Source organism: Podarcis erhardii, assembly GCF_964252035.2.
Source record: "Podarcis erhardii genome assembly, chromosome: Z".
Lineage (NCBI taxonomy): Eukaryota > Metazoa > Chordata > Lepidosauria > Squamata > Lacertidae > Podarcis > Podarcis erhardii.
In genome coordinates, this window is record NC_138504.1 from 25,315,591 (window position 1) to 25,336,489 (window position 20,899).

General features: G+C 43.0%; 1 protein-coding gene across 4 annotated transcripts in view; it reads right to left on the reverse strand.

Moving 5' to 3' along the window:
- The window catches only part of COL4A6 (collagen type IV alpha 6 chain), a 173,782-nt gene that overhangs the window by 105,334 nt on the left and 47,549 nt on the right, over positions 1-20,899 (reverse strand). For all 4 annotated transcript variants that reach the window (XM_081846894.1, XM_081846896.1, XM_081846893.1 and 1 more), the window contains exon 4: positions 2,838-2,921. In XM_081846894.1, the coding sequence (XP_081703020.1) occupies positions 2,838-2,921 (84 nt within the window). The remainder of the gene's footprint in view (positions 1-2,837; positions 2,922-20,899) is intronic.

Here is a 20,899-nt window from a genome sequence, read left to right on the forward strand (position 1 = left end):
ATTGTTTCTTTCAGAGCACAGCTTTAATTAAGCTATCTGGTTCTCATCTACAAGCACCTTTCACACACAGGGAGAGTATCTGGAATTTCCCACTGCATCAAATGCAAACCCTACCATCGGCTACAACAGGGGCAGGAAACCTGTGGAACTCCAGATGTTGTCGGGACCCCCCCACTCCCATCAGTCCCAACCATTGCATACATCAACATCTGGAGGCTCCCAGGTGCCCACTCTTGGCCCAGTAAGAACCAAGTGGTCCTATGGGCTTTGTTCCCAATTTCTTTACCATGCTGGTTAATTCTTTGGACAATTCCACCCACACAAATGCAGAGCATTAGCAATGGTGAAAGAGTGGGATTTCAACCTACACTTCTGGGTGGAGGTTCTAATCTGCATTAATGGCAGTATTATCATTATCATTATTATTTATTAAATTTTTATACTGCCCTTCATCCAATGCTAGTTCTACTTACAGTAGACCCAATGAAGTTAATGGACATGACAAACTTAGGTCCATTGACTTCAGTGGGTCTGCTCTTAGTTGGATGCTCTGCACTTGCAAGGAATTGATCCTTCAGTATGGCAGCACCTACACTTTCCCTGCCCATTGATGTTAGGCAGGCACCTTTACTATATTGTTTCTGAAGCCTGCAAAAAACTTTTCCATTATGCAACCCACATGCTAACATGCCACTTTATTACATAAACTCATATATGGCTTTAATGCTTGGTCTTATTGGTGTTATTAATGAATATTTTATATTGTCTTTCTAAACCACGTAGATGTTTTTGTCAATTAAAAATCTTTTTTGTCAAATTAAAATAAAACAATCATACAGTGTAGTTAATCTAAACTAGAAGAAAAGTTTCTGAACTTTTCCTTGGGGCCACACTGGAGAAGGCAGGCAGGAGGGCATTGAAGTATGAGGCTCACTGCATCTTTGTTGTTATGCTAAACTATGGTTTCAGTGACACCTGAACTGAGCTAATTGCACGCTTCCATGCTGCTATAAAAGTCCCCTCCAATTCTTGTTTAGGGGGGCTGGAATTTCTAGGGAAGGGTCTTGCTCCCCACCATGTCACCCCCAAAATTTTAAAGCAATGACTAGACCTAATAGTTTAGAACCCACAAGAAATAAAAGTAAAAGTTCATCCAAGTTCCCAGGTCAGTTGTTAAAACAAATCAAAATCTTTGTGACATCTTCACAAAGGATAAAACCAAGAGTTTGAACTGCAAGGTCAACAGCGATGCGTCCAGTTCAAACAATCCAGCTGAACCCAAGCAATGGAAAGAGACAGGATGATGACACCCAGTACATCCGTCAATGATTACATCATTCGTCAGAAGTTTTGTTCAAGGAGATGGACGTGATTTGGACCAAAGCAGAAAGAGTCTATTACAGCCTGCCCCAACCAGCTATTTTGGATTGCAACACCCATCAGCACCAGCCAGCACAGCTGCACGATGCTGGAGCTGATGGGATCATGGCCATGCTGGCTGCAGCCGATGGGAATTGCAGTCCAAAACATCTGGAAGGCACCAGATTCTGGAGGACTATAAAGTAGCATGGTGCAAACACCAGGTGTGCATGTTAAACTAGAACATGTGAGATCCACACACTGGGTACAAGCAGGGAACCGCTACTCTTGTCGACAAAGAAGGGTTTAGCTTTCTGTATGCAAGGAATCTTTTGCCATGAGGCAGCATTTTAAATACCCAACCTTCCAACTTTCAGTCCAAAGTGGATCAAAAAAGAGAAAAGAAAAAAAGAGTCCTATTAGCCACTAAACTCCATATATAAACTAGGCCTGAACGAGATTTACAGGAACATGCAGAAAGAGGCCCACACTACTTTAAAGAGCCATGGCTTCCCCAAAAGAATCCTGGGAACTGTGGTTTGTTGAAGTTTAATGAGAGTTATTAAAGGTAAAGGGATCCCTGACCATTAGGTCCAGTCGTGACTGACTCTAGGGTTGCGGCGCTCATCTCACTTTATTGGCCGAGGGAGCCGGCGTACAGCTTCCGGATCATGTGGCCAGCATGACTAAGCCGCTTCTGGCGAACCAGAGCAGTGCACAGAAACCCTTCCCGCCAGAGCGGTACCGATTTATCTACTTGCACTTTGACATACTTTTGAACTGCTAGGTTGGCAGGAGCAGGGACCAAGCAATGGGAGCTCACCCCGTCGTGGGGATTCAAACCGCCAACCTTCTGATCGGCAAGTCCTAGGCTCTGTGGTTTAACCCACAGTGCCACCCGGCCGTCACACAGCTAGAGTTCCCAGAGTTCCCAGGTAAGAAGGCTTGACTGTTAAGCCACTCTGTCTGGGTGTTGAGGTTCTCCCAACAACTCTCAGCACCCCTTAACAAGCTACAATTTCCATAATTATTTTGGGGGAAGTTATGACTGTCTGAAAGTGGTTTGAAACTGTTTTAAATGTATCAAGTGGATGGGGCCAGAGGGAGAAGTAAGATGAGCACTGGGTCCTTCAAAGGTGACATCGAAGCTCACAGAGCCAGGGACTTTGAAATAATACGTTTCTTTTGATGTCCATACACAGGAATCTACCGTATTTTGTTTTGCAGTGAACTGGCTGGCTCTGCTGCAGCTTTGGTGCAGAGATTGTAAGGTTTAAGTCTTCTATGTGAGATTTCAAAGTTTTGGCTGGGCCTGGTGTTCTCCTGCAGCTGTTCTTCCTCACTCTCCTCGCCTTATGAATCCACTAGACAGGGTCTTAAGCATATTAGCTCTGTTTTCTTTGAGAGAAAAGACAGCTGTGATAAGAAACCTGGGCACTGTTTCCCTTCACCAAAAAAAGAAGAAAGATTCAACTTACCCGACCACCTTTCTCTGGAAAGCACTGGCAGCCTGCACTGCAGTCTCGACCCCCACAAGGTCCATTATAAAATTTCTTCCCGCCCTGTATGGAAAAGGACAAAAAATAATAATTAGCTAACATTTTCCCTTCCAAATTTTTCCTCAGTTATACAGCACATAAGAAATGGTTTATTTCATTTCCATTCTGACATGTTTGCAATGAGCTTGAAAATTCACTGGATCGCAAATCTATCAATTTGTACCTTTAAAAAAACACCTAGATCATATTCTGAGAAACAGAAAGATATGAAGGTTCCTGACTTTAAAGAATCAAAAAGATTTTTTTATACTGCATACAAATTCCTCCCCCCAAATAATACGTAAATCAGAGAACACTTAATTGCAGCAATGTACAACTATAGCCCTAAAATCCTGATGACATAAATAAAACCACTCACAGCAGGACACAGTGCCCTAAAACACTAAAGCGCAAAGTTGAAGAATTTCAATACAAGCAACACCTCCATCGCTGGAGTGCATGTAAGCCTGCCCTGACCTGTCCCCGCCATTTTCTGGTGCCGAACATGGCGCATACATGCATGGTCAGGCATGCATCATATGCACACAAATTGAGAGTCGCCTGCATACAATTTACAGCAAGTCATTGTGGTGATAATCATTATTTCATGCTAAGCCACACTATCCTTTCTACCAGGGATAACCATTGTGGGGACCACCAGGTGTTGAACTATGACTCCCATCAGCCCCTGTCAGCATGACCAATAGTCAGGGACAATAGGAGTTGTAGTTCCACAACATTTGGAAGAGACCACTTTGGCTACCATACCTTAAACCATTCCCACTTTTTATTTTTAAAGAGCAGTTAATGTTGTCATTTTTATCTTAAGGAAAAACAGCTACATTGGATCCCAATCTTGACTGGGGCATACACTGGATTTCCAGTGAAAATCCACAACACCTATTTGACCCCAAAGTTGTTGTTTGTACCTTTGGGGCCAACGCAGGGGGCCAGAAGGTAAGCACGTGGAGCATGCGTAGGAAAACTAAGGCCTGGGGGCCAGATCCGGCCCAATTGCTTTCTAAACCCGGCCTGTGGATGGTCAGTGTGTTTTTACATGAGTAGACTGTGTCCTTTTATTTAAAATGCCTCTCTGGGTTATTTGTGGGGCATAGGAATTCGTTTTCAAAATATAGTCTGGCCCCCCCACAAGGTCTGAGGGACAGTGGACTGGCCCCCTGCTGAAAAAGTTTGCTGGCCCCTGGTGTGAAGGATTGCCCTGTAAATTGAAACTAGTATACTGTACTGAAATCTTAACATTTGATGTTAAAGGTTGGGAACACTTGAATTGGTTTTATTATGAGTGCTATGCATGGATATTTGGCAGCGCACTTGTACACCAGTTCGTTAAAAAAGGGGGAGGGGGGAGAATCCCCTGTGATCATATTGTTTGAATGCATTTTTGTGCAACATTTATTCTGCTTTTTACAGTTTCATACATCAACTGTTGGTTTGGGAAACATTTCTTCTTTTGGGAAGCTCCAAGCTTTGTTAGCAGGTCTAGAGCCAGCTCTGTCATTGGGCAGAGTGAGACAGATTCAGGTAGTAGATGCTAATGGGTAGGTGCTAAGGGGCACAAAGCAGACAGAGCTGTGTGTGATATGCAATCTGCACTGTACCCCCATGCAAAGCTGGTATCATGGGAGAAAGCTTCAAGTGACAATACAGTTGGCTTTTGGTACACAGAACGGAGGAGTTACAATCTTGTCCTTGGCCTCACGCAGAAAAATGGCTTGAGCAGAGAAAGAAATCAAAGCAGTTTTCTTTGGAAATGTGTTTATTTGCCCAAGCTGTTCCCTGAATAACAAAATCTGATTTTAGCCACAGAGAGTTTTGTAGGCTGTTTATTTTCTATTTGATAGCATGATGTCACTTATACCCTTTTACCATTGCTACTTGATCTGGTTTTGTTTCTTGTGATTTTCTCTTGTTCCTGTCTTTGTATGTGCTGTTAGATTGTCAAACTGTATTGTGTGCCACCTTGGAAATTGTATTTAAAATATTAGAAAGCAGGTTATAAATCTTTATTCATTTCAGAGACCAGAATCTTCCAGTGTCTGCCGAAAGGGCCTGGAGAGGGTCTACGGGCTCAGATTGCACAGATTCACTAACCTAATTTGCTGCTGCCATTCCAGAGCAGCTTATTTTGCATATATGTATTTCATAAATATCTGAATCCACTCACAAATGTCTTCGTTGTTCAACTGATTCCAAACCAGTGTGGAGCAGGCCCAAATCAAGTGTTTCCACTGAAAACATATTAATGATCAGGAAAAGTGTGGAAGGGAAGTCATATGGTATATGTATACATGCTGTATTTAGTAGGAAGTTGTAAGTGGGGCAGGGGGAGGGGAGGGGGTTAAATATGCTCTCTCTTCCTGTTTTTGAAAATGCAAATAAAAATTAAAAAGGGGGGACAGATTAATGATCCCTGTAAAATGTTATATTCACACCCCACTTCTAAGTTTCCTTTCCTTTCCCTGCACCAAGAGGTCATTCCGCTCACTTGTGAATGAAAGAAACCCGAGAAGGGGAGGAAGCACGCTGGAGCCAGTTGGCGGAAGACCAGGTGTTACATGTCACACAAGTTATTTTATTTACGGGAAGGAGCCGACATCAGACACTCCCAAATTACTTAAATAGCAAAAGGGCCCTGCACTTAATACTAATGTGGTCGACTTTCAAAGTCTGCTCTTGGCTTTCTAGAATGGATCCCGATTTTGGGGAGGAAACCAAATGTATGCATGGTAAATCCAGAAGAACGTTCCAGGCATCACTGCACTCCTTTAAATCTTTTTATAAAATGCATTCTACTCTGAGGCATCTGCGCTTTATGTGTGCAAGCGGTTAAGCGTATTTCGGTAGGCAACAGTTCCAACCGTTCAACCACATTGCATTTCATCATTCAAAATAGATGACAGCTATTCTTAGGGCTTCTAGTGTGGCCTGTCCTTTGACCATGATTAAGGCTGTCATCTGATACATAGCTGCCTGAGCACAAGCCCCATTGAACTGAATGAGATTTGTGTTAAGATTGCACTGTAAGGGGATGGGCTGCAGAATTTGAGCTCCCTGCCAATAACAAATCCTCCTCGCTTTCCTTCTACTGGCTTTAACTATGGTGTGACCCTGGTTAAAAACCCAGAGTGACACCTAATTAAAACTAACCATACAAAGGTCAGTGTTTGCTGCAGCTGATGGGAGTTACAGCCTAAAACATCTGAAGGTACCAAATTTGTGAAGGCTGCTTAAGATCTACACCTTAGAAAGACAAGGTGCTACAGAAATCAGGGCAATATTTACAGAGGCAAGCACCATAGGATACATTCTTGTGTGAGTGCAATTTGAAAAACAGTGGACAGTTTTTTAAGTTTAGCATGCTTTCCTTTTTTGCACTGATGATGTACCAACACCTTCAGGAAAAACAGGAACTTGTCCTCTTTTTGGGGAGGGGTACACTGTAGAGATGGCCTCAGTCTTCAGGTCCGAAGATGAGGCAGCCCCATTCAACAATTTGATTATCATCTTAACCAAATATATTATGGGTCTGTGGTTTCTCAACAAGATGAAACCACAATCCTCAGACCTAGTGAACTTGATTGGTCAAGTTTTCATGGGTCTTCTAACCCCCCCCCCCAAATCTTAGCTTATATATGTATTTCTATGTAGCATTGTATGACATGAAAAGAGGAGGAGGAGAAAATAAATAAATAATTCAAGGGCTACATCAGGGAGAAACTGCATGAAAAGATACTCCTGAAATTATGATTCAGATGCATCTCTGTCAAATTTCAAAGGTCAAAATTAGACCAGATATTAAATGTGCCCATGTACATACATGTATCACTTTAATAAAGGCATCTGGTGGTGATGGTGTGTATTTCGGGATGGTGTGTATTTCAGTGTGAGGGGAGGGAGGAGGCTCTTATTGTTGTCGCATAGGCCTTTCCTATGATGGTATCCCACTTATGGAACACTCTCCCCCTGGAAGCGCAGTTGATGCGGACTCTTTTTGTTATGTCAAAATCTAGTATTTAAATATTTGTTTCAATTCCCTCACAAACCCTGCCCCCTTGAAGGAAGGGCAACAGAAAGAAGAATGGATTTGGGTCATTGATGGTAAAAACAACAGAGTTCAGATGTTCCCTTACCATGCAGATTTACCCTAATTCTTTTAGACATATAAAATTAATGATCTGCCTTTTGGGGGAAATAACTTGTACATTGCATGTCTCCAGATGGATGGAGGATCCATAATGCTTTTAAGTCACGTTTGTTTCTTAAGCTAGAGACTTAAGATGCCCAACATTCACCATCCATGCCAACTCATGGATGTCCTGATTCATATTGGTGTGGTCCTACTGGTCCTGTTATTTCTTTCTTTTTTGTTTGTGCAGTATATGGTATGATGTAACTCCCTACTACTACACTTTGGGGTTGCTAACAATGGTCATTATGTTACAATAAAAAACAAGAAGTTGAGCATTTATTTGATACTAAAATCAAGCTTCTAAGCTCAACAAAGTCATGAATAAATGGTGCAGTGCTTTGGAGTTGCTTCACCAGTAATTTCAGTACGTAGGGAAGGAACTCATAGGATCAAATGCTGCTGGAAGAATGAGGATGATAAGCAACTCTCTGGACCAGCGTTCCAGCCATGTCAATGCCGCTATTGTAGTCTAATTATCAGAAGATTTCCAATGCAAAAGGTGTGCTTCTTACATTCCCTTCATTGAGGAGCTGTCACTTGAATGGACTAGGGTCTCTCTGAAAACTTTCATGTCCCCCAGTTGATGTAATCTTCCCCACCCCACCGATTCATGACCCACAAAGGAAAGAAAGCACTGTCCTTGTGTTTTTCCTTCTGATGATGCCTTCTTGAAATACTGTTATTGCAAGTTTATCATGATGTTAATACTGTTCTTCAGGTCCTTTCCCACGCAGTCTGGGAGTTGCACTGCATCATGTGGAGGGGGAAGGGCTGTATTTTGTCTCTATTGCACACAGTTAAATAGATGCAAACGAACCCAAAACACCACACAGCACACTTCGCACACTGCAACTGCTAAGGTACAGTTTGAACTGTAATCACATATTATTGGACAATTATGTTTTGTGAATATCTTTTCAATCAGGAAAAACAAACACTGTCTTGGCTTTTAAATCCGCAGTGGACAGCCCTATTACAGGGTATGGAGTCAGTTGTTTGAGGAACTGTGTGGCCAGATTAGCCTGGCCTGCTTAGTGCACTGTCACCGGCTCTGTTCCTAGATCTGTTGGGGATAAATAGTGCTTATTTGTGGGTGGACTGCTTTCCTAGACAGTCAGAACCTGCATACATTATATAGCAGCATCATAAGGACAATCACTTTAAGAACTCGTGCTTAAACTTGCCTCTTCCCTCCCATTCCTTTTTCCTCACGTGCCATGTCTTTTTAGAGTGTAAGCCTGACTGCAGGGACCATCTTACTACTGATTTTTGCAGCTAATTTAGTAGTCTTTTTTGGTCAAAGGGCAGGGTATCAAAGCCTTAAATAAAGAAGTAAATAAATGAACAGGCAGTAATCTTCAGAATGAGAACATGTGCTAAAAGTGTGTCCCTCTTTTGATCTGTGAAATGCTGCAAGGCATGCTGTCAGGGGCTCAGGAGCAGAGGCACAGGAGGGGGAGGAAATGGAGAGCGAGGGGGAGGAATCCGAGGGGAGCGTAGGAGATGACAGTGGCCCGAGGGATTCCATGAGCCTCTCCAGCGAATCGGAAGATTCACAGAAGGGAGCGCCGATGGCCAGGGGTAGGGGGTTCCCAAGGGGAATGCCCCAGGAGCAAGGGGGCAGCAGGGACTCCCAGAGCAGTAGTTGGAAATCAGGACCAGCTTCCCCACCAGAGCAGAGTGGGGGGGAAGAGTCCCAAGTATCGGGGCCAGTGCATTCCCCACCAGGGAGAGAAGACGAGGCAGAGCTGACCACGCCTCCATCGGAGAGTCGGACAACGGAGGGGAGGTCAGATCCGGCCAGTATCCCGGAAGAGGGAAGCAGTGACAGAAGTAGTGTAACGGTTAGGAGAAAGGTCACTGGGTTGGTGCGAGAGGCAAGTTCAAATGTACAGGAGCGCGGGACAGCAGAGAATGAGGATTGGGAACCGGGTCCTAAAGCCCGCCGGAGGCAGGGGGAGGAGCTAAGCGACTCAGCGTCAGAAGAGTCCAGAAAGGGCAATGCCCCAGCGGGCAGGAGGACCCAGAGGAGGAGAGAGCAGCGGAAAAGGTGGAGCAGGGCTAGGATCTTAAACTGGTGTCAGAGGGGAGGAGACTCAGACGGGACTTCGCCGATCTAGGGTTTAAGACGTAGGGCTGCACGCTGTGGCTTTGAAATGGAAACTGAACTTCAATAAAGACTTTGGTACATTAAGACAGCCTAGCGTTGGTCCTCTGTGAGCTGGGACCTAGAGGCAGCTCTGACACATGCGAACAAGGCAGACCCTCCTGTCTTGAAAAAATGAGCGAAAGTGTTTTCAACAGGAATCTTTCTAAATTGTTATAGATTCAGAGGCAACATTACTCTGGATAGCAGTCACTGGAAAACAACACTATTGTCCAAATGTCCTGCTTATGGGCTTCTCAGCTTCTTATGGTTGGCTGCTGTGATTGGGTGTCCTTTGGCCGGATTTAGCAGGACTCATCTTACGTTCTTATGTCCAAAAGCAACTCCTAGGGTGGAAAAGCATTGTGTTGAAACTGGCCTTGTGAGCGGTTTATATTTTTGCCTCTTCAGGGACTAGCTTGTTTAGAACAGGCAGTTCCATGGCAACTCTGGGTGGAAGCAATGTAGTTAATTTAGCATTAGTAAAGGTAAAGGTAAAGGTACCCCTGCCCGTACGGGCCAGTCTTGATAGACTCTAGGGTTGTGCGCTCATCTCACTCTAGAGGCCAGGAGCCAGCCCTGTCCGCAGACACTTCCAGGTCACGTGGCCAGCATGACAAGCTGCATCTGGCGAGCCAGCGCAGCACACGGAAATGCCGTTTACCTTCCCGCTTGGTAAGCGGTCCCTATTTATCTACTTGCACCTGGGGATGCTTTCGAACTGCTAGGTTGGCAGGCGCTGGGACCGAACGATGGGAACGCACCCCGCCGCGGGGATTCGAACCGCCGACCATGCGATCGGCAAGTCCTAGGCACTGAGGTTTTACCCACAGCGCCACCCACGTCCCTAATTTAGCATTAGATACTCCTAAAATTCTGGACCTTCTGCTGAGTCACTGGCCCCAGACAATCTCCGCCACCATCGCTTGTAGGAGCACAGGGAGACCTGCCAGCCCAATCAAGTCTGAAAATATTTCCACCTCTCACTTAGCTTTGTATTTATTATGGCAGAAAAGCAAAGTTGTATGCTTTGTTTCACACAATCTCCCCACCCTCCACCCCAGTTCGGGCAAATTCACACCTCTTCCCTTGGGTCAGGTAGAGATCTTTTAGAAATGTGTTCAACCACAAAATGTGCTTGGGAAATGCATTATTTATTAACAGCAAGTATTAACAGCAAATGATTACATCCAAATTGCATTCACAACCCTTCCTTCCTCCACTGAGGTCAGGACGGTGAGTACAAAAGCAAGTCACCCCTCCCCCCGCCATGATTTTCTTTACAACAACCCTGCAGGGTAGGTTAGGCTGACAGCGTGCGACTGGTGATATTCATGATTAACTGGAGGCATGCACTCTTTCTTGATCTTCTTGGCTGGCTCCGCAACTGCTACAGCACATTTGCTCGCATGAGGATGACAAGAAGAATATACAGAGATTTTGAGCTCAGAATGGGATAAAATACTTTGCACATCCTCAGCTCCCCCACCCCCTATAAGCAGTTTCCCTTGTCTTGTGACAAGAGAACACAAAGTGACATAGGAACTTAGGAAGCTGCCCTATGCCTCATCCATTTAGTCCTGTATTTTTAGGAGCTCTCTCAAGTTTCAGGTGGCAAGCCTTTTCCTACCTGGGCACATCAGAGATTGAACCTAGGACTTTCTCCAAGCAAAGTGTGAGCGATGATCTATAGTGCATAGCTACAGCTTTGCCTGGATAAAGTCCTAGGTAGCCAGGATTTATGTTGTTTTTTTTGTGGGGGGGGAGATTTATGTTGGGGGAAAGAACTGAGCCATCTGAGACACGATTGGTCAGTTAGCTAAGTATTCTTATTTATTTACTTGATGGGGGATCAGCTGCCACCCTGCCCCCTGGCTATGCCCAGGTATGTGTGTGGGGTGTGTGAGAATGACAGTTTGTGGGTATCTTTCTTTCAATCACATTTATTTCATAAAATTTATACACTGTTGAATTGTAAAAGCAATCTCAGAGTGTTTTACAAAGAGAACAAGGCAATAAAATTATCACTATAGCCAACTCTTTAAAACACTAAAAAACAACAAAACCAAAGTCAGAAACACATTTAAAAAACAGGTTAAAACATGCTTCAACATTCTACATGCCCATATGAGAGCAACCCTTTACTCCTCTGAGTTCCTACCCGCTTGCCGCAGCTGCCCCTTCCCTTCTTCTGTGCCGGATCTGCAGGGCCACCCAGAGGGATTTGCTGCTCTGTCTTTTTTTCTACCTTTGCTGCTTGCTCATTCAAAGAGGGCAGGCGAACTAGCAGCAGCCGGGCCTGGTGGCTCTGTGGGTTGGCAGTGGACCTCTTACGAGGCAGGGTCCTTGTCAGGTACACAAACGCTAGCCCCACTCTATATGCCCCATGGATCAAGTCCAATCCCAGGCATCCTAAGTAAGCTCTCGTAAAGTCCACTCTTTAAAATCCTAGAAAGCTGCTACCAAAGAGTGTAGGCAAGATGAGCTAATGGTTTGGCTCAGTAAAAGACCATTTCCCATGTCCACTCAAGGGTTTCTAGCTAGTGTGGAGCACACACCTGACTTTTTCATTCCAAGGCAGAGATTTATCAATATCCAGTTTCCAGACCTATTGTAATCAACATGATTTAAGTGGCAATCCCCCCCAGTGCTCCAATTCCTAGTGTGGTTTACCAATCAATTCCTCTTCCCAGGGAATTTTGGGAACTGTCATTTTGTGCAAGGAACAGGGGGCCTTCCTAACAACTCACAGCACCCTTAACAAACTACAGTCCCCAGAATTCTTTGGGAGAAGCCATGGCTGTTTAAAGTGGCATCATAGTGCTTTAAATCCATGCTGCACTTGGCATTTCTTTTTATGTGTGATACATATATGTACACATGACTATTACTTTCCAATGGCCAGTATAGACAATACTCAGCTAGATGAGCTAGTGGTCTGACTAAGGCAGCTTCTGGTACTTCTGTTTTGGACAACAAAACCCAGTATGATGCCCAGCTCCTCTGAAGTCTAAGCTGGCTTCACCCTACCAGTCTGCATGAGCTGCAAGGGACAGAACAAAGCAGCTATTCTTGTAAAATGGACAGAAGCAGCTCTTGAGAACAAAGATATTCTCTGCCTTTGGCAATACACCATCAGCTTTTTAATAAATGTACCTGAATACATTTGGCCTACCCCTGCTCTTTCCTTCCCTCTACAAGAGTTGACATCCCAATGCCCCTTCTCCTTTCCTGACTCCCAGGGGCAACTAACAGGAGCAGAGAGGTTCATCTCAAGTTTTAACTCTTACAAGGCGAGTTGACTGCTTGCGCCTGCCAAGCTCAGCAGTATTGTCAAAGGAATTCCAAAAGCTTAGTGAGGCAGAACTGCCCCCACTTGAAATATGCTGGAAATATCCTGTGTTAAAGAGAACAGCTTGTTTTTGCATGTGGTCCTCTACTGGGATCAGACCATAAAATTCACAGCTTCCTCCCACGAAATACTCAAGCGTTGCCAAAACAATAAACCAATCATCACCTATTGCTAATGCATCTGTTTCCTTTTTGATTCCATCCATTGCCTTTCCTTGCATAATATTGGGGGTGGGGGAGAGAGGGAGGGAGCATATGCCAAAAATGTGAGTTTTGTTCCTCCATCAAGCACTTAACAAGGGTGCTGGAAGAATGGAGGGAGAAAAGAAATAATCCTGATTCCTACTGGAAAGTAATAGTCATCAGTGTATATAAGTGTGTGCACCAGTTATACACACAAACACATCCATACATGGAAGACCAATTGACAGTATAATGTTACACATGTCTACTCAGAAGTAAGTCTTCTTGAGTTCAATAGGACTTATTTGCAGGTCAGTGGACAGACTGCAGCCTAAGTCACACAATTGCAAGGATGTTAAATTGGGTGGCTATTTCCACATCTACAAATTAGTGCACCTGCCATTCAACATAGATGAATTACTGGGGAAATATGGAAATTGGATACTGATATATCTCAGCTCAGTATTGTCGACTGATTATCAGCAGCTCTCCAAGGTTTCAGGCAGGAGACATTCTCAGCCCCATGTGGAGGTGCCTGGGATTGAACCAGGAACCTTGTGCATTCTACCACTGATCTAAGGGCCTCCCTTCATAGTTACCCTTAGATAACTAAGGGGAGTTATTGGTTTAGCACAGATCAGAAAAACGTTGAATTAAACACAAAAGGGTGTTATTAGGTAGAGGTAGAGCCCAAGCTGCTGAAGGCATTTTGGTGGAAAAACAGTCTTATAGAACAAAACACAACACTGATACAAACAAACAAATACAAACACAAACACATAGACAACACGCAAAATTGAAAACTAGATCAGTGCAGAGCTACCTTTAGTTTATCAAACTGTCAATAGCGCAGTATAAACAGCCTGAGATTCCAAACATGCCATCCAACAGAGCCAAGGCTATTGGATTTCACACTAAGGCTGAGGTTGTGTAATAGGAGGTTTATAGGATTATAGAATATTTTTATTCTTATTCATAATTAGAATACATGCAACTTAAGTCTGGAGAGGTTAATACACAGCACCAGAGCTTGTTGCACAACTGAAAAAGGCAGCTACTTTTGAATGTCTCCAAGGGCACTAACCTTCAAAAAGATCCCTTCCACATAAGACCTACTGGAATGAGTGGGAATCCCGAAAGAGCCAGAGCTGACCCTATCATTAGACAATGTGAGTGTGAGGTGGGAGACGCTGAAGAGTAGGGATTAGATTATGTGCCCCACAGCCTGTCATGTGCCCACTAAAATAGATTGCTGCCATCATTGTCCTGTAGAGGAAACTGTTCCATTGCCTTGCTTGAATACAGCAAGGGTGATTTTCTGCTCATTTTTGCCAAAGGAGACTAATTGATATTAATATCTACTTTGACAAAAACTTGCTGAATACCACTCTCCATCTGGTTGCTTGGAATGTAGGAAACACAGCATCTTGTCCTTCATCTCAGACAGCTGAAGAACTTGCACCGACCCTGGAAAGAGTGTCAACTCCTGCTGCCTCTCCAGAGGACTTGAACTTAATGTCCAGGGTAGACGTTCTCTCTTACCTTCATTTTCTCTAAAGTAAAAGGCCCAAAATGTTGTAATCTTTCCTTTCAGGAAACATGATTTTAGTAGGTATATGTGGTTTTAAAATTAGTAATCAGATTTTATATTTCTGATCTTTAATTTCTTTTTTAAAAAATTTAATGGTATTTAAAATTATTTTCATTATCATTTTTAATTGGTTTTAATGACAGAAACAGAGAATACAAATTAGCACAATTTCTATTAGTTCAACATGAAAAATGAAACACAAAACAAAACAATGTACACATTTTCTAGTGCAGAGAAATACCGAAACAGTACTGTTAAAAAAAGGAGACAAGTGTTAGTCACAAAGTACAAAACACAAGGATATTAATATTACGATAAAATTATCCCTTTATTCTGTAGAGGAAAGAGAGAATAAACAGAAATGCATTTCTATAAAGAATTTCTATAAAGTGTTTAATAATTGAATTGAACAATTAAAGCAACCATATCCATCTGAAAACTGAAGGTGACCTGTGTTCTTTATCCTTAACATAAACTATAAAAATGTAAAAAACAAAAACAAATGTGTCTCTTTTATTTTGACCTCTTAAAATCCTTAGTCTATGAGCTAGTTTTTCTTAAAAAGCAATTTCCCATACCTTAGTATACCAGAATGGCTTCTGCTAGATTCCTCTAAAACTGGGTCACAGTCACTTCTGCCACCATAAGCAAATGAATGTTCATCTCTTTACAGTACAAACCCACCTCTTCCTCCTCAAAAATATGCAGGAGGGCCTGCGATTGCACCAATTTCATGGAATACCATAGCCCACAGTTTTTGTACCTTGATGCAGTCCCACCAAAAGTGACAGGTTAGTCCCTGTTATCTGGCATCCTCACCAATGAGGAAGAGGTGTAATTCTCTGCACTTTGGTGAAGTAGAGTAGAAAGGGGGCTTGGTCCACACAGCATGCCAAACACGTCGTCCTGTAGCTCAGCCAAGCTGTCTCTACACTTTTCTAAAACCATGTGAATTACTAGATTCAGAACTTCAGCACCAATCATTTCGTTAAGTGAATATTTTCAACTATCTCTTGTCAAGCACTTACAGATGTTTGTTCTAGAAAGCAGCGTATAAATTTTGTTAAATAAACAAAATTAAATAGAAAGGTTGCTCCATCCCCTGGAACCATTTTCAGCTCTTCAATATTCATTTTCAGGTGTGATGACTAGAACTGTCAACAGTACTTCAAGTGGGATAGTGAAAGTTTTATTTTAAGTCCGTTCCCTAATAACCCCGGAACAGAACTCATCTTTTTCACTGAGCTGTCCACCACAACCCCAAGCAAGGTCTTGTTCCCAGTCAGTCACTACCATTTCAGATCCCATCACTGTGTTCAAATTTCAGCTCACCAAGTTAAAGGTGTTAATATGCCACCTTCTCCTTTGCTACCTAAATTATGTACCGTATCTGTAAAATTGCCCTACAATCCTTGGATGAAAGGTAGTAGAGAAATTTAATATAAACAAATAAGCGATTTTTCAGCTTTACAGAAGAGCTCACAATGGTGAAGTGAGATTACCGATACTTTACTCTCCTCTTCTGTTAGAATAAATCAATGTATCTGAACTTGAGTAAAAAAATAAGAGGTCATTAATACAGGACAGCAATATACTTCCATTTATACGACAGCAGCTAACGGTATCCATCACCAAAAGGGTGTAGCTATGTCTCTTCAAATTACTGCAATAACCCAGCCTCAGATTAAGTTTCTAAATTAGGACAGTTATACACGTCAGATGCAGACAGGGTGGAGCCAACCCTATGTGAAGGTAGAGTTTTGATTACTAAGGAATATGCCCCAGAGGAATCAACCCACATTTTCAGCTTTGTGTATGAAATCTAGATAAAAGTTGTCCCACTTTTCTCCTTAATGGCACATTAGATTAAATAAGAGCAAACCTGACCGAGTCATTTCTTCCTGTTCACCTCCTGTTATTTTTAAAAGCTCATGTTCTTCATTGCCAGCAGATGAAACCAACTAAAGGCAGCTGAAAGTCCACATTAATTATAGCTTATCTAAATACAAACATATGCAGTCACCTCCTAGAGCCATCATAGGACTATGAGATGGAGAGCTAATTCTGGTTGGCTGAAATAGATGTTCTTGGCAAACAGAGAGGGCATTCAGGTGTGGAGACCATTGTATTAGTTTTCTTGGTTATAATCAGGGGGCCAAGGGCCCAGGCCCAAGGAGAAGCAAGAATCACCCCTCTCCACTCTGGCTCAGAGTGGCTAGGAGCTTGCCCACCCGTTCACTCCCCAGCTAATGGCAGCAGGAAGCCCCATTAGCTAAAGTGGTGCTTCAGGTTAAGAACAGACCTCCGGAACAAATTAAGTTATTAACCCGAGGTACCACTGTACATGTTTCTCTTTCAACAAGCCTTTTATAAGTGGAGATTTTTTAAAAATCCGTCATCCATTATCTTCTGCTGTCATAGATCACAGAAACAGAGCTGGGAGGGTCATCTAGTCCAAATGCATTGAGCTTTGAATTAATTTTATAAATGTGTCGTTGTCCTCAATTGTTTTATATATATACTTGCTTTTATATGTGCAAATGTTCCACATATATGTGCATCCTTTTTTAGTGTAAACTGCTTCCTTGGGAGAAGCAATTCACAAATGAAATAAGCAAAAGCATATGAGGAACAGAATTCCACTGCAGTGTATATCTGTATATTTGCAAAGGTAGATGCAAATTAGCATAAGCTTTTCCCCTCTTCTGGGGGGATGCATCTCCTCCCTTGGGGCAATATGCAAGCAGTTACACTAGTAAGAGGAGAGGCAATTATCAATGGGAGACTCTTTGTTCTCAGAAGGCATACATACATGAATTCTCCCTGGTCTGGCAAAAACATTGAAGAGTCAGGTTGCAGCTTATGGACTTCCACTAACCCATTTATTCTGGCATCAACTTTTGTGGACTCAAGTCCATGGCATCTGATACAACAATGCCTGGCAACAATGCTACAAACTGAGTTTCAAATCCTCTTTTAATTTTCCTGCAGTTTTGCTTGTAATTAATCTGTTATCATTTTTACTGTTCAGATATCCTTTTTTTTTTTTTTTAAAAAAAAAGGTTTCTGCTTTTTGAGTGGCCCAGAGAACCTTTGTTATTTGGGGAGGTGTGGGGGCTATAGAAAGAGGTGATGTTATGTGGTGCAATTGTATTCTGGAACTGTATGTTTTTAATGTTGAATTTTAAATTATTGTAACCTACGCTGGGACCTGAGGGTGAAGAGTGGATAATAGAAAAAAACCCAATAAAACAAATTACCAATACGTGATAATTAGATGTTATAATTAGACGTTAATGCTCTTTCACTGTTTTTTCCCCTATAAACATGCATTTTATATATATATATATATATATATATATATTTGCTTTCGTAGATTTTCACGGGTACAGGAATGCAGGTTTTGGTGTCCTCGGGTGTCTTCCCGTGTAAAAGTTGGGGTGTCTAGGCGACGTTTCGACGAGGTCTCACTCGTCATCTTCAGGCTGGTGCTTTCGGCTTCTTGTTACTGGAACAGAGCAGGATCTCAGTGTTTGAGTTCCTATAAATACTGTAGAGGGGGTGTGGTGTATAGCCTCCAATGTTCTGGGCAGAGAGGAAGTTCCCAGGCTAGTGTGCCTTTTCTTCTTTTGTTCCTTAATTACTTGAGAGATATCTTGAGTGATTTCTTGAGTGATATCCTGAGTACCACTTAGGTGGGTCATTAGGTGTGGATTAGTTGTTAAAGTCTTTGTGTCTTGACCTCTTGAACTTTGTGAAGAGTTTTCCTGAGAAGATGGCTGTACTGTACTTAGTTGTGCTCTGGCTTGGCTTCGTGTATAGGGGCGAGCTGTGGTTTTGTGGCTTGTGTCCGCCAGATCTGTGTAGGGATTGCAGGGGGGTGCAACAACAGGTGGCACCTCCGGATGCTGCACCCCCCTGCAATCCCTACACAGATCTGGCGGACACAAGCCACAAAACCACAGCTCGCCCCTATACACGAAGCCAAGCCAGAGCACAACTAAGTACAGTACAGCCATCTTCTCAGGAAAACTCTTCACAAAGTTCAAGAGGTCAAGACACAAAGACTTTAACAACTAATCCACACCTAATGACCCACCTAAGTGGTACTCAGGATATCACTCAAGAAATCACTCAAGATATCTCTCAAGTAATTAAGGAACAAAAGAAGAAAAGGCACACTAGCCTGGGAACTTCCTCTCTGCCCAGAACATTGGAGGCTATACACCACACCCCCTCTACAGTATTTATAGGAACTCAAACACTGAGATCCTGCTCTGTTCCAGTAACAAGAAGCCGAAAGCACCAGCCTGAAGATGACGAGTGAGACCTCGTCGAAACGTCGCCTAGACACCCCAACTTTTACACGGGAAGACACCCTAGGACACCAAAACCTGCATATATATATATATACACACACACACACACACACACACACACACACACTGTGTGTGTGTGTGTGTGTGTGTGTGTGTGTGTGTGTGTCAGATTCTACACTTAGGCAGGAAGAACCAGCTATACAAAGGTAAGATGGGGGATACCTGGCTTGTCAGCTGTACATGTGAAAAGGACATTGGGGGTCTTAGAAGACCCCTTAACATGAATCAAGCTTAACGTGAGTCAACAGCGTGATGCTCCTGCAAGTTACAAGAAAGGAGATTCTGACTAAACAACAGGAAGAGGTTTCTGACAGTGAGAGCTGTTTGATAGTGGAACAGACTCCCAGGAAAGGTGGTAGACTCTCCCTTCCTGGAGATTTTTAAACATCTGTTGTGTATTGTCTGGTTGAGATTCCTGCATTGCAGGCGTTTAGACTAGATGAACTGTGGGGTACCTCAAAGTTCACCTGGTCCAAACCACTGCAATGCAGACTACAAAGTGAGAATGTGGTTCAAATCCTCAGTCAGCCATGAAACTCCCTTGATAACCTTGGGCCAGTCACCAACTTCTAGTTTAACCTACTGCACAGGACTCTTGTGGTGATAATGGGGGGGGGGGCTGCTAGGCAGAAAGTGGATGCAGCAAATAAAAAAGGTATATGGAACCTCCGATGCTCCAGATATTGCTAAATTGCAGCTCACTTCCTCCCTCCTGACCATCAACAATGCAGGCTAGGGATGAAAGGAGCTGCAGTTCATCAACACCCTCTCTCTATGGCTACTGCTGGAATACTTGCAGCCTTCATTTCTATTTTCGCCGCCCTGGGGTTGGGGTGTTGCAGGGTGGACCTGAACCCCATGCAAAGGGTCCATCCTGAGAAGCTCACTAAAGCAGAACTGGAATGGAATTTGCTGCTGGCAAGGCACGTAAAGCAAGCAGGGTGGAAAAAAAATCAGATACAAGATGTCTAGAGAGGCTTCATTAACTCCTTTACATGATCCTATGTTTATTGAAATACTTGTACCTAATTTAATTTATTAGGGACAATGAGAGCGGGGCAGATCACTTTTCATTGGATGTTGCTCGCATCTGCCAAGAGAAGAGGGACAGCCCTTGCTAGAGATAATCTTACCTGTCTGGAAGTGGGGAAAGTCAGAATTCTTTTGCAAGATTTATTTCTTATTAAACAGCACAGAATAGGTGTAGCCTGATGCGTTCTTTTGCTGGGACGAGTGTATTTGCAAGAGGAAAAAGCATACAGATCAAATCTCAGGCAAGCTACATTTCAGCCGTGACACCAATGGGAGAACCAAAAAAGGGCAGAAAAGCAGAATAAAGCTGCAAGGGGCACACTAGCTTATTTACAAATAGCCTAACGATCAGTAGTGTGTGATCTTGCGTTTCTATGAAAGTCTGCATGTTTTGGAAAGGCAAATGACACAGATCTTTTCTGGGAAGGCAAAGCCAGTTATTTGCTGGGAGCATGGAAAATATATGCAGAATTGGGGGGGGGGGGGGCTCCACAGCTTAGAAAAAGAACTCTATCTATCTATCTATCTATCTATTTATCTATTTATTTATTTTAAGAACTCTCTTTCTTATTTTATTCTAGCAAGCCCAAAAGCAAGAAAGCAAACTATGGTCACCAATGCACACCACGTAAACTATACAGAGCTCCTGCTCATGTGTTAACTCTCAATGCTAAGCAATGGGAAGCAAAGCTTGAGTAAGGGCTCCACTGGCCATACCTTTTATTTTATTTTTTAAGATACAGTTTTTCATTTTGATTTTAATAAACATACAATGGCAACAAAACAAAAAGTGAGGCCCAGTCATTCCAGTGTAAAACCATTCCAGTGGTACCTCGGGTTAAGAACTTAATTCATTCCAAATATAAGCATCGTTGGGTTGGAGCTCCCCCGAGACCTGCTTTTTAGCACCAAAGATTATCAAGAAGATGAAGAAGAGTTAAGAGCCTCGGATATCAGATCTCCAGGTTGATGGACGCTGGGAGGTTGATGGAACTGTCGGCAGGGGCCGGAACTGGGGAGGGGAGACGGAGGAAAGAAATTGGGAATTTAAAGTGTATATAAGGAGATTTTTTAAAAAAATAATTAATGAGAAATGGAAAAATCGTGGAA